The following is a 13,732-nucleotide window of genomic DNA, read 5'->3' as shown; positions in this document are numbered from 1 at the left end:
GAAAATATAAATACCAAATCCACAACACATTCAAGGATGGCTTGCAGAAGGTGTTATTTGTGAGTACCTTTTCCTTCTTCATCTGTCATCACGTCTCTGATATCTGTGTTGAGGATTCCAGAAGTGGGAGTAGTGATCGGTTTATTGTTTGGTAGGTTTCTTTCCATGAACCATTTTTAGGGTGTTACCTTTTTTAGCAGATGAATGATCTGTATTTTAGAAACGCACAGATGGTGGTTGTGTTTACATGTATAGATATTCAAAAATTTAACCTGATGAAAGTGAATAAACCAGCAGTTTATTGCAGTGGAAAAAAACGATGAAAAGGAATAAAAACCCAACCAATTCTTTGCATAAAAACAATGTAAGATGCTAGGATGAGTCAAGAATCTCTTCCATTTTGCTTGAGTGATTTGTCATATAAAGGTGTAATCTGTCTTTTAAATATATAAATGGTAATGAAAAGGAATGTACTACAGTCGTGAGCAATATCCTGTAATAACATTCTGGTGTGGTTTTGTTGCTATATATGCTTGCCTATATCCTAAAGATGCATTATTTGCTTATTATTTACTCGAACAGTTTCACAAGCCGCAGGAGTTTAATGTTTTGTTCATTTAATGCAGTGCAGCAGCTCTTCACATGAGCTGTCACGTTTGGCAGAATGGCTCAGTGCTGATCCACTTGTAGGCAGAGGAGAGGCAGTGCTGAAGTTTGATCGTGTTTGTGGTGTCAGCGTCAGGCTGCATACAGAAATCACAAGGGTTGGCTGAGTTCTGGTGGCTGCACATGGCTCTCACTGCGGGCTATCAAAGCGTGCTGCAGCGTTGTCCTGCTTCAGATAAAAATCGGGGAAGTGTGCAGTTAAGTTGTTCTTAAACCCCACCCTCACTACTATCAGTGCTTCACTATTAATCCACTGGTCTGAAATGGCTGCATGTGTTATTTGTGTTTTTGAACTCTGCTTGAAGTTCCCCTACGCAGAGGGTTCCACTGGAGTTGCGCAGGGGTCGTGCACAAGGCAGGTGCAGCTGTCTGTAGCTGCTGTCTGCTTTTTGAGGAGCGGCTGAGGGTCCTGAGTAAATGTATTTCCTGTTCAGTAGCCCTGTCCACGTGCAGAGTAAATTCAGCCATTCGAGAGTAAACCAAAACGAGTTTTGAAAGAGTACTGAAATCTGTTCTTAAATTTTCTTTAGCCTGTTGTTTTACGGAGATGGCATCAATGGTTGAGTTGAAATGCTTGAAAATGAGAGTAAACTTGGAGCCGTACATTGGAAATCTAAACAAGAAAAGTGAACTTGGAAAACAGGTGGTAATCTTCAAGATGTATGCACATCAGCTTTGGAAATAATGCCACACATCAATACAAGGGAGAAGTGATTTGTATTACACTCCATTGTTTTCTGGGTTCTGGTATTTGGGGGTTTTGTAATTCTCAGTCGGCAACAGAATTTCTTACAGTTTATCACGTGATGTTAAAGAATATTTCCTCTTTGTGGGTTACTTTCTGTAACAGTGACACTTCCAGTCGTTTGTAGAACCACTTTGTGCTGTACTTTCCTCTATTACTGTTTACGGTTGGTATCCTTTACTTGCCTCAGCACATTGCTGTAGAAAGCAAGATGCGAATTATGTCTTATATTATTCTGTATCACTGCTCGTCCATTAGAAAGTAAATGCTGACAACTGAAGACTTTTAGGTCTGTTATGGAACCAACTCTATAGAACGTGTCTGTGTGTCGGTGTGTAAATTCTTCAGTTCTTTAAAACTGATGAGTTCCAAACAGGAACGAAATACATTAAGAAGTTGGTTTCACCAGCTCTTTAATGTGTGGGTTAGTTTTGAGATGAAGCCTTAGATAAGATAAATCTGATGACATACTAATAATAGGCACTAAGGGCTTTTGCATTTTAAAATATGAGATGCATCTTTTTTACCCTTCAGATGAAAAATACAGGAAAAAAATCTAGATTGTGGTTTGGCTTTTTTAGAGCAGCAGTAATGTCAGACTCCTGGGATGAGCAAAAGCATCGCGTTTCAGAAGCTGCGCTGAGTAGAAGGTGTCACTGTGCCATGTTACAAGTAATAGGATTTGCATTGCTGTAAATCTCTTATGTGTATCTGTTTAATTTCATTCTTTGCACACTGGTTTTCCCTTTTTTTTTTTTTTTTTTTTTTTTTTTTTTGTATCAGGGTCATCATTTCTAGATGTGGCTTTGTGTTTGGTTTTACTGTGATCAATGCTGTGCAATTATAGATGGGGCTCTGTTTTGTAACGTGAGTGGCAGTTCCGTCAGAAAATCTTGAACCTTTTTACTTACAATCAAGTAAGAAATGTAGAAAAGATGCAATCTTCTGCTTCCCTTTAAAATATTATCATCTTTCAATCAAGTGCAGCTTCATTTATCTGTTTCATTTCATGTTTTGGATTGTATATTTTTTCTATGAATGTTAAATTATGACTAGTAAGCAAAGCCCGTAAAGTTGCATTTTATTTGTCATGTAAATGTCTGTATGTCACTGTTCAGAACAGATTTCTTGCATTAAGAGTTAGTCAAAAGGAAAACAAATGATCTTAATTGTATTTATGTGTACATGAACAGTCTTAATTAGGTTCACCCTAGGTACATTTATCCTACTTTTGGAGACTGCCTATAAACTGTGCATTGGCCAGGATGTAAAAGAATCACCTAATGCCTGTTTAGTGGGTTATATGGGCTAATACTTCATTTCCATAAAACCAAAAATGATTTATAATCATTGTTCGTAAGATTATTATCTGAAATGTTAATAAGCACAAGGATGGGGTAGAAATGAGACATTTCTTGTTTAGTGTGTTATACATGGTACTGGTCTTGTTCTCTGAAGAGATGATTATTTTGAGGCCCTTGTGATGAATGAGAGTGCAAGCATACTTAATTTTGTTTTGTTTTTTAAATCCAGCTGTGGACACTCAAGTTGGAAATACGTAAGGAGTGACAAACAAGAACCTCTCCGTTTATGTTTATATTGTAACTTGTAGAAATGCAGATATTCCATGATTTTGATGACAACTGAATTTATGTATTCTTATGCAAAATTCAGCAGTTTGTACTCTAAGCTACATGTACTAAACTCTTAGAGCTATTGATTTTTTTGAACGTTATTGATGCCTAGTAAAACCATCTCTGCTTTTTATTAAGAAAAATTCTGTCCTATATTGCTTTCAATTAGTTTACATGAAAACTGCATGGTGAGCAGGGAGGGAAGGAGGGAGATCCAGCAGTGCAGATCTAGAGCATATGGTTGTGCTGTTATGTTGGCAGCTATTGGGCGTGGATCTTGTGATACGCATGAAGTTGCACCTCAGTGGACATGTCTGCAGAGAGCTGTGATCTAACTCAGACTATGGAGCTGGTGTATAAAACTTGCTTGCTGTATAAAACTATCTGCTGTTTCCTCTGCATGATGAATTTCTGAAAAAAAGTTATCCTGTGGGAATAGTTAACACACTGAAAGCCTTTCCAGCGTGATTAACCAAATGTTAATTAACAAAAACTTAGGTAGAGTTGATATGAGCCCTTATTACAGTGCCTTTGATTTTTGACCATCCTTTTGGAAGTCAGTTATTATATTTAAAACTTCATTTTTTGCTAAAGAAATCGTTAGGTTCATTATAGAGGAACAGGACAGACTTTACTATCTTTTAAACGTAATCTTTTCTAACCTCAGCCATAACCATAACTCTGGATTGAAGTGGAAAAGAAAACTATCAATTTGGAAAGTTATTCTTCATCAGGTTAAAATGGAATTAAAATGAAAGCATTCCTCTTATTACCTTGTAGGCATGAATCCAATCAAATAAATCATTATATTGTGAGCTGCCTCAGATGACAGTGGAGCAAATAGCCCTATCCAGCAGATCTGCTGTTTGCAAGCTAATTTAAAAATGGATCTGTGTTAGCTAGCACCAGGTATACAGATTGCATTAGGCAGCACAAGAGGCTGTTCTGGTGTATATTTTAGGTGGTACTTGTACATAGTCATTAAAATGCAGCAGTTGATGTAAAGATAGACCAGAAGAAAGAGAAGAATATTGGCAGATGGAGGTGACAGATTGTTCTTTCAGACAAAGAAGAGGAATAGCATATGAAGTAATAGGGCTACAGAACATCACAGTAGTAAAGATGACCAAATATACCTATTGGTGCTGTGTCATTGTCAACGCAGGACTGTATTAGGAAGAAATGTTTGTATTAATACAGTTTTCTAATTATTGATGACACAACTGTGTTCTAATGTCTATGTACAAGTACCACCTAAAATCATCTGTATGAAAGCTGACAGTACTGTTAGGAAGATGTTCTATGACAGTAAAAGTGTAATAATTCTACCAAATTTTTCAGAGGTTATATGCAGTTAGAATAAAACAGCAGTAAAACAGAAAGGGTAGGATATCCTATCCTGCAGAAAGTACCACGTGCTGGTGAGAGGTAGGAGGAGGAGCCTTCTGTGGGATCCTGGTGCTTCGCTGTGATTGCTGCCTGGTGGCGTGGTGGCACTGTGATTGTCCTGCAAAGAACTCCATTGGGAAAGAGAGAATGGATTGCTAAAGCAGAAGGAATTCCAAGTTCATGGTTGGGTGTTCTGTTTTCCCAGGTTGTTTTGAAACCAATACTGAGCAATATATCTACTGTGTTTAGGAGGCTCATTGCTGATCATAGCAGAAAATGAAAATATGTTGCCTTGCAGTTGTAGCTTTACTTGCTGATCTAGGTCACTTTAATTTGTGTATTTAAACGAGACTGCAGGACCAAAAGAGCAGCAAGTGATGTTTTTGTTCAGTTGATGAATACGAAAGTGATGTTAAAATGAGTGGCTCCTAATGGCAAATATGGGAATTTATACAGGAGATAAAGGAATGGGCAAACCTCCTTTGGGTCTGCATGCTAACATTGTAGATTGGACTTCTTTAATGTTGGTATCGGTATCTTGAAGGAAATGTGATTTCCTGGTTTTATCATGCAATCATAGAAGCTATTTTGGAATTAGTTCTGTTTATACCGTGTCAGTAGTATGTTCTCAAAAGAACTAATAAGTAACCTTTAAATGATAAGTGGTTACCTATCCATGAGAATGTGGGGAGGGCTGGAGGAAACTGCCTGCAAAGGGGAAATGCAAATCTTTCATGCGATGTTGCAGTGATGTTTTAGAGACTGAAATGACCAGAAGCAGCACTCATCAATTTAGTCATTTGTCTTGTGTCAGTTCTGAAGCATCTTTCCTCTATTTCTAATTTTAAATCACCTGTGGAAGATGTAAAATCAAGCATCTCTGATACTGCTAACAGTGATGTGATGAAGGTGATCACTTCTCCAAACTATTTACATTTATTTCTTATGTCTTCAGGTGTTAGGACTTAATTCTATTTTGAGTGCGAATTTGTGTTGAAGGCTGATTGAAACGTATATTTTTTAAGTTTTTAGTGGTTCTCACAAAAGAGAAGTTGAAACTGAACTGATACTATCCAGAGGAGAAAATAACTGAATGTATTGCTTTAGCATGTGACCAAAGGTACAAAATGCAACATGCAGATATTACCATGTACCAGCAGAAGGTGGATTTGCTTTGGGTAAAATTAGTATGCTGACAGAGGCTGTAAGCCTGAGCCCTTATCTGTTATTGTACTGACTGGGCATCAGTCACTATGACCTAGTGGAACCAAAATGCTGGGTCATGAAAACTCCTGAATTTTACAGCTTGGAGCACTGTCCAAACCTCATGTTTGTTTCTGTAACTGTTTAGATAAGAGTCTATCTCTGAACACCATGAGAAAGGGCTGAAATCAAACTTCACATACTGAACATATGTCTTTAACATCTGGGATATTCTTGTTGGAAGAAAGCAGTATGTGGTAACTTAATTACGAGTCTGCAGTTGAATGTTTTGTCATCTGTTTTGTCTGTTCCATACCTTCATCTGTATGGCAGTGGAGTGCCAGTGTAGTTGCTATCTGACAAACCTATAGCACTTCTCATTTGCTGTCAAGGTGACTGGACTTTTGCATTTCCACTGCACCTTCGAAAAGAAACTCAAAGCAGTTGAGCTCCTAAGCAGTCTTGTGCATTGGGTGAGTATTGACCTTAACTGCAAATGAGGAAGCTCAGATTCCAGAGAGAACTTTTGTTGTTGTTTTGATATTTTTGAACCTAGGAAGTCAGAGTAGGACACCCTTCTAGACAGAACCTTGCTGGGATAGCTGAAAGTGAGCTCTGTTCAAAATATTTTACTGCACAGAGCTAAGTACAGACAGATTCATTCATGTCTTTACTAGTTTATTCTCTGAAGAAGGAGATGCCACTGATGGGAATGGAAAGATTGGTCTAGGGATAAAAAAAGGAAAGGGAGGTGGGGGAGGGAAGAGAGGTCTGGGGCATCTTCATGCTAATCTCCTCGTTTTGCTTCTACCAAAAACCTTAGGTATTCCCAAAGCAGGGAGCAGCGATTTCATCAGTGTGATCAGTTTCCCTACCCAATGTGAGACTTGACCATCCAAGGCGCAATGATAACGTACTAGCCTGGTTCTGTGACTTGTGTGGAGCAGCTTGTGTGAATATCATATGTTCCTTGTCAGAAAACGTTACTCTTCCATGTTTGAACTGCTTTTGTCGTGGTCCATCAGTGTTTTTGACAACGTTGTCCATCTTCTTTTAGAATTGTGAAGGTCTTCTTTCCCAGTGGCACGAAGGTGCCACCATTGCACTTGCGAGGTGTTAGCAGGGTACGTCCCATGATGGCAGTCTGCCTAATGACTGAATTTGGTTGCCACTTTGTTTCCAAACACTCAGATAATTTATAGGAGTTACCATCAGTTGCTATCTTTAAACAGAAAATCCAGCTCATCTTGGCCTTGCAATTGCTGACACAACGTTGGCAATAGAATCAGAACAGGTTGACCTTACGGGGTTTCTTTTTTTCTAAGGAGATTAGTAACTAATGCCTTTCTTGAAAGGGCTAACTTCTTTTGCATAACCATGCTGCTTGATCTTATGAGAGTGTGATCTCACAGGACTTTGCTCTAAGCCTCGGGGATTCAGAACGACCAAAATCAATCTTCTGAAACATTTGTCAAGATGCCAGGCAAAAGACAAGGCAGGATGGAAATGTATGTGCCGTGCACACATTCTCTATTAAATAGTCAGTTTGGATTCTTTTGACTCTAAATGAGGATTTTCAGTTTAAAGGTTTTTCATCCACATGTTCACAATGCAGGAGTTAGGAAATAATGATCTAAATTGTATGATTTCATAGGGGAATGCTGTGTCTTAAGAAATTTGATTAGGTGCATTTATCATGGATGACTTACTGTGCTAAACCTTGTTTAATGCATCCGAGCAAAACCATCAACAATGCTAAGTGTACTGTGTGTTGCTTAAAGATTGTCTAAGCTTTACTTCAGATGCAGTGCCTTGTATCCTTTTGCAACTCCGTCTGCATTAATTTGAAACATGCAAATTATCTAGGATGTAGGATATCTTTTTGTGGTGTTAAGCTTCTTCTCTTGTTTCGACATGACATCACTTAAACTTGTACTGCGCATTTCAGGATATTGCTTAAAACTTGGGTGAAGCTTAGATTCTTTCAGATTTGTATTGCAATGTGTGTATAATTGCTGGGCCTGAAGAAAGCTTACGTCCTTACTCATCTCATTGTACCTCCTCATGCTTAAGCACTGTGTTTGAAATGTCATTAATAAAGAAACAGCTTGACTGGTGCAGAGTAACATGCAAGTCTGAAGTTCCATTTCCATTCAAATTTTAACCCTCGATGTTTATCTTTTGCCTCTGTTCCATGCAGCAAGGCAAAAATTAAGTCTTAAATTGGCATTTTACATTTGTGTTGGGACAAAACTTTGATTCTTCATTGCAACAGTTCATCCCTATCATTATCGATGTCTGTACTTAAACTAGACTATTTCCCTCTTCATTTCCTGGGATTCAAAATTGACAGCCGTATTTCAAATTTCATTCAAACTTAACAGGATTTTCAATTATACTTATTAGCACCTGCTTTTCCCTAAAAAGCCCCTTTCTAAACACTTGGTGTTTTGACTTTGTGTTTTTCCTTGTGTCGTAGGTCTTTAAATACTCTGCACCAGTTTTGCTGTCCAGCTCCATTGTACCATACCCAGCTAGCAGTCCCTGCCACACACTCAGAGTACAGGTAAGAGTAGATATGATCCACCCACTTGCTTCTTTGGAAGAGAGATCTGATTTTACGATTTGACAAAAGCAGAGGAATGGCAGTTTAAGTTTTAAAATATAAAATGAATAAACTAAAAACTGAGTGCTAAGGAAATATCTCAAACAACTTTAACATCCCAAGGGGTCGGGCTATTTGCTTATTTTAGGCACTATTTAATTAGATAGTAAAAGGGGCTTTACGCGCTTTAAGAGGCACGTCTCCCCAGACTATTTGAAAGCTACAGATGTTTTGAAAGATAGGAAGAAATTAATTATAGGTTTAGTTCTCACAAAACGAACATCTCAAGCATTGAAATTTTCACGTAGTTTGTGTAGGCTAAAGTTTTCCAAGCACAACCTTTTTTTGAAGCCCCTTGAGTATTTCATGACGGTACGTAGGTAAGTCATGGCTGTATGCAATGCGTGGACCTGCACAAGGCTCAGTGCTGCCTGTTGATTCAAATGGAAATAAGGGTTTTTAAAAAGATGCAGGTTCTCAGTGCTGAGTGGCCTACCCTACATCTATCTAAAATACATGATTTTCAGTTAGTAACTTAGCATGTGTGTTTTCAAATCTTCAATTAAATGGGGGCAGCAGTAACTGTACATCTTAATACAAACAATTATCAGTGCCGGAGTTTAGCAGTCAGCTTACAGAAACATCAAAGTATAGTAACCTAAGTTACCAGAAATGTGAAAACTGCTAAGAAACTCTGCACACGTCATGAAGAAACTTGCCTTTAACTGTGATTAACTTAGTCATGATTGCCAGCTCATGAATAATATTAGTATCAAAATATTGGAAATCTGGTGCTGAAAAATCAACTTGCTTTGCGCTAGTAATAAAGAAAGGCAAAAACAATCCTAAATTGAATCCTAAATCTGTGAATGCCTAAATATTTCTGATTTTAATCTTTCATGTCTTATGTATAACCTCGCATGTTTGGATCCATCCTGTTATTTTACATTGCAATGTCACTTTGTCTGCTTTCTTTCCTCTCATTAAAGCTCTTAGTTTTATTTGGTGGTAGTGAATCTGTAGCCCAATTGTAAAACAATTTGGTATTTCTTCAGTGAGGAGTGCAACTTCAGTGTAATTAGATTGCTCTCTTTGTTTTTTTTAATGAGGATTTTATTTTTCCTTTGCTCCTAGTTTATAATGCTTCATTTTAGGGTTCTTTTAGGGATTTTCCCATAGCGATGTTGATGGCAAAATCAGTAGTTTCTTTAATGTTTCAGTATCTTGCACCACAAAATTTATTTGTGTCTTAATATATCTTTTGGAAAGAAAATTTTCAGCAGTGTAACCTTGTCCTTGGGAGAAAAAAAAATGCCATCTATCTCTGGCTTACTTCTGTGTTTGTTTGTGCAGTAAAGTAATAAATGCCATAAGTGTGGCTGGATCTGCAACGCATGTGCAGATTTGTTATGGAGAATGTTAATGTGCAAAAATGCAAAACGTAACAATTTTTATATTGCCCAAACTTGCTGTAAGTCTGCAAGCTTTTGCTTAAGAATTGGGATGCGTGTAGGAACTCATCACTAACCTTACTCTCAGGGAAATTTAGTTCTCAAACTTTGCAACTGTGTGTGTACGTGTAATGAGAACTCAGCTACAATCTGTGGAGATATGAGAGCTCCCAACAATTGACAATATAACTATAGCAGCACTGCCTGTGTTCATATAGTGGTAATGGAGCAAGCAATAGGCTTGCCACTGGCTGCTAGGAGAGCTAACGTGCTTTGCTCCTCCCTTCCTCCCTCATTGTTTCCTGCTTATATCTATCAGCAGCACGTGATCTGTGCTAACTCTCCATTTTATTAGGACTTACTGAAGAAGAGCTGTCAGGAGTTAGATATGGCCTTGTTCTTCTCATACATCTTCTCCCCAGCGCACAAGTTGCCTGGGTGATGACTTTTGCAAAGGGTGATACTGAGTCAGCAGCGTACGACAAAAGCAGCCAACTGCACTCAGGGCTTAGCAAGAGTGCAGGCAGAGAGGCCTCTCTCCCCTTCTGCCAGAACACGTCCTGGGGGTTTGTCTGGCTTTTCAAAAGACATCAGGATACTGGAGCATGTCTGGCAAACAGCCTCCTAGATGGTTGGGGGCCAGAGTGTGTGACAGGTGAGGAGCAGCCGAGAGAAAGGAGCTGCTTGGTGTGAAGGAAAGGATCAGGGCACTTGCTGTCTTCAACTCCTCAGTGGGAGCATATGCAGAAGGTGCTGCACACCTCATCTAGAAGGTGTGCAATGATGGCCCAAGGGGCAACAGGCAGATTGCAGTGAGACAAATTCCAGTTAGATATAAAGAAAGTTGAGGAGTGAATTTCACTGTGAGGACAGCCAAACACTGGATCAGAGGCCAGACAAGGAGATGGTAGCTCTGTCTTCAACAGTACTCGGTTCAGGTGGGCACAGCCCTGGTCAACCTTATGTAGCTGGCCCTGCTTTGGGCAGAAGACTAGACCAGCACCTGCAGAAGTGTCTTCTGGCATAAAGCATCCTGTGATCCTGAAGCACTCCTCCATGGAGAACAAAAACAAGCTGCAAGTTTGTTCTTCACTGGACTGAAGAACTGTGGTTTCATATTATTTGGGGATGCTAATGCTGTCTGTCCCACATGCTACCACATGGTGGTGCATTGGTCACCCCTGTATTCTTTCCTCCTGTCAACAGTTTGGTTGACCCAAAGTTAGGTTTTTGAAGCTGCTGTTTCCAAAGCGATTGTTACAGCTTGACACCCCTGCATCTGTAATCTCTTAGTCAAGTACTAATTCTGCATGTTTGCATAAATGATCTGTAAGCAGGAATCCTATTGTTCTGAATGAAAATCAGCTACTAGAATATTAGCACAATTAGGCTTTTAATTTGCACGTACATTTAATAGTATTAAAATTAGCTCTTAGTCTTCCCATTGATCAATTTATGAATAGAAGTTGGTGGAAACAATGCAAACAAGAACGGATGCTTCATTCTAGCTTCAGATTTGAAGCTTTATTTAGAAAATACTCAGAGGGATTAATTTTCTAGCCCAGAATTAAAAATTAAATTTGCTCTGAAAGAAGCAATTAATGAATGCACTACGGTGAAATCTGGAGCATCTCTGATTTGCTGGTAGCTAATTGCAGGATGTTTTATTCACTCCAGCAGTTTTATTTCTAGTCAAGATGATCTTTGGCATCTGTTTTGAATTGTTAATAGAGAAATAATGCATTTTTAATAACTGCAGCTCTTGCAGTAATCCCTTGCTTGCTCACTTTACAATGTTCAAAATAGAAATAAAATGAGTTATCATGCCTTTTTCCTATTCTAAGGGCAGTTATAGGAAGCCTAAGCGTATAACGTGCTTCCAGCCAGTTATTTATCTGTCTGTGTTCCAGTTTGCCCATATGCCTCCTATGTCTGCTCTTTTTTATTTATTCTGGTTTGGAAGTTGAGAAAACAAAGCAAAAAGAATGTCTGTAGCTTGGCTTCATTGAGTCCCTTCCTATTCCTGCTTTGCGGTGTAGAGTCTTAGAAGTAATATGCTCCAGTTCTGAGCTGCAGATTCCATGAGGTGCTCCATCTTTGTTAGTGACCACCTGAATACGGATTTTATGTCTGGTCTGAGGGCAAAGTAAAGGAGATGACTGGAACCAGAGGCGTCAAAAAAGAAAACAACCATGGATCTTTGTAGTATTACTTGTGCATCTGTTGCGGAGCCTTTTGCTTGATATGGCCCAGATAATTTAGTGACCTTGCAGCTAGAACATGTGAGAACAAAGCCCAGAGATATAATGGCACTCAGAGGGAGTAAATTTAATCATATCTGTTTCTTGTTGAAGAAGAATCTTTTCCCAGCATTTTCCAAACTCATTTTTCTGTGTCAACAAGGTTCAGTTAGTACGTCAGTCTATCCATACAGGTGCTAGCTATCTTGCACTAACAGAATGCACTTGCTGTGCACCTCTTAAATTGTGCACCACTTTCACATGAACTTCCCAGTTTCTTGTCTACTGACACCTTAAAGTTGTAGGCTGGGGGTAGCTTGCCAGCCAGCCCTATGGAAGACTTCCTAATCTGCTGAAATTGGAGGTGAGGGGAGGAGGGGCTGTTTTGTTTTTAGTGCCCTGCAGCCCAAGTACTATTGTAGCTGTCATCTCTTCAGCCTTTTTGTGAGGCAAGTTGCTGTAGGAATAGCTCCAGACAAGAAGTTATAATGAAGAGTGCTTGTGCTTGAGAATACTCTTAAGTGTACAAGTATATTGGTATATTACAGGCAGCTACAACTGCAAGCAGATTTGCTTACCCCTAATATCTAAGCATCTTTTGATGTGATGTGTTTGTTCGTGATTCTGTGATTTGCATGTTTTGTTTTGCATGCACTTCTGACTGTCACTCATTGCTTTCCCCATCTGCTTTACCTTCCATGCTTCTAATATTTAATTAGATGCCCTTATCGTGTCCAAAGGCATCTTGAAACTAGAGATTTTTCTTTTTTTTTTTTTTTTTTTTTCCCCAGTGGTACCTGTGAAAACAAACAGATAATGCAAAGGATGTTATAGTACCAAAGAAATCACATCATTTTCTTGCAGTGTCTACCTGCTTAATGTTTAATCAGCACCTCTGGGAGGTAAAAATATTGCTATGAAAATACTTCACTTCTGTAAAATTTTAATGTGGAAGCTTTGTTTCACCAGAAAATGTTGGCTTATGTGCAACAAACCATTGTATAGAAGATGATATAAATGATAATGATATGGTGCTATTTCTTTTCCCCGGACCAGTGGTAGCATTGTACCTATTGTCTTACCCTAACTGGCTAATGCAGAAGCTTAACCTGCAACGATGCCTGGCTGCAGATGCTTTTCAATCAGTATGCTTTGGTTTTTATCTTCTTTTCAGGAGCACTGAGGGAACTCTTGCACACTAGGCAAGGTAAATTGGGAACTTCTTGCTCAAATTCTTGAAGTAGGAAAATATCTGTTTTTCAGATAAATTTGATTCTGTTTCTGCTGATAAGCTCTCTGCTGTTTGCCAGGTTTAGACAAATCATCAATATTTCTCATGTCCTTCACATGAGCATTTATAAAGGCATCCCACGCTACCAAACAGATGCCTCAGTCATGTGGTACCTTCCCAATTAATGATTAGTCACAGACAAAACCAACAGCAGGAACTGTGCTTCGGAGTCCTTTCTACTGTTTGTTTGGCTGTTTACTGAAAATTTCTACAGAAAAAAGCTGAACAGAAATTTATTTCTAACCGAATAGCAATTCCTAGCTGTATGACCTAGTATACACAAGCACTGTCTTCTTTGTAATATGCAGGGTTTTAAAAGCTTGACAATGTTTTTTCACATTAAGCAAAGGAGTGAAAATTATGTTGCTCAGCCCAGCCAGCACGTCTTGCTTCTAGTTATCCTGATTTTCATGAACAAAGCAAAACAAATCCAAACACACAGTCTGTGTGAAATCAGTACGAGGTTCAGATGATTACATAAGTAGTGTGTTCATACCCTATGGCGTAG

General features: G+C 38.8%; 1 protein-coding gene across 2 annotated transcripts in view; it reads left to right on the top strand.

Moving 5' to 3' along the window:
- IQSEC1 (IQ motif and Sec7 domain ArfGEF 1) overlaps positions 1–13,732 on the top strand; it is a gene marked incomplete at both ends in the record, with an annotated part of 310,805 nt that overhangs the window by 135,475 nt on the left and 161,598 nt on the right. The window contains one exon of one of the 2 annotated variants that reach the window (XM_079540444.1): positions 8,117–8,203. The exons of the other annotated variant lie outside the window; for it this stretch is intronic. Coding sequence (XP_079396570.1) covers positions 8,117–8,203 — 87 coding nt within the window. The remainder of the gene's footprint in view (positions 1–8,116; positions 8,204–13,732) is intronic. 2 annotated transcript variants of the gene reach the window in all.

Source organism: Tetrao urogallus (assembly GCF_951394365.1).
Source record: "Tetrao urogallus genome assembly, chromosome: 10".
In the NCBI taxonomy this organism is placed as follows: domain Eukaryota; kingdom Metazoa; phylum Chordata; class Aves; order Galliformes; family Phasianidae; genus Tetrao; species Tetrao urogallus.
The sequence above is the reverse complement of the archived record's forward strand: the minus strand, read 5'-3'. Positions and strand labels throughout refer to the sequence as shown.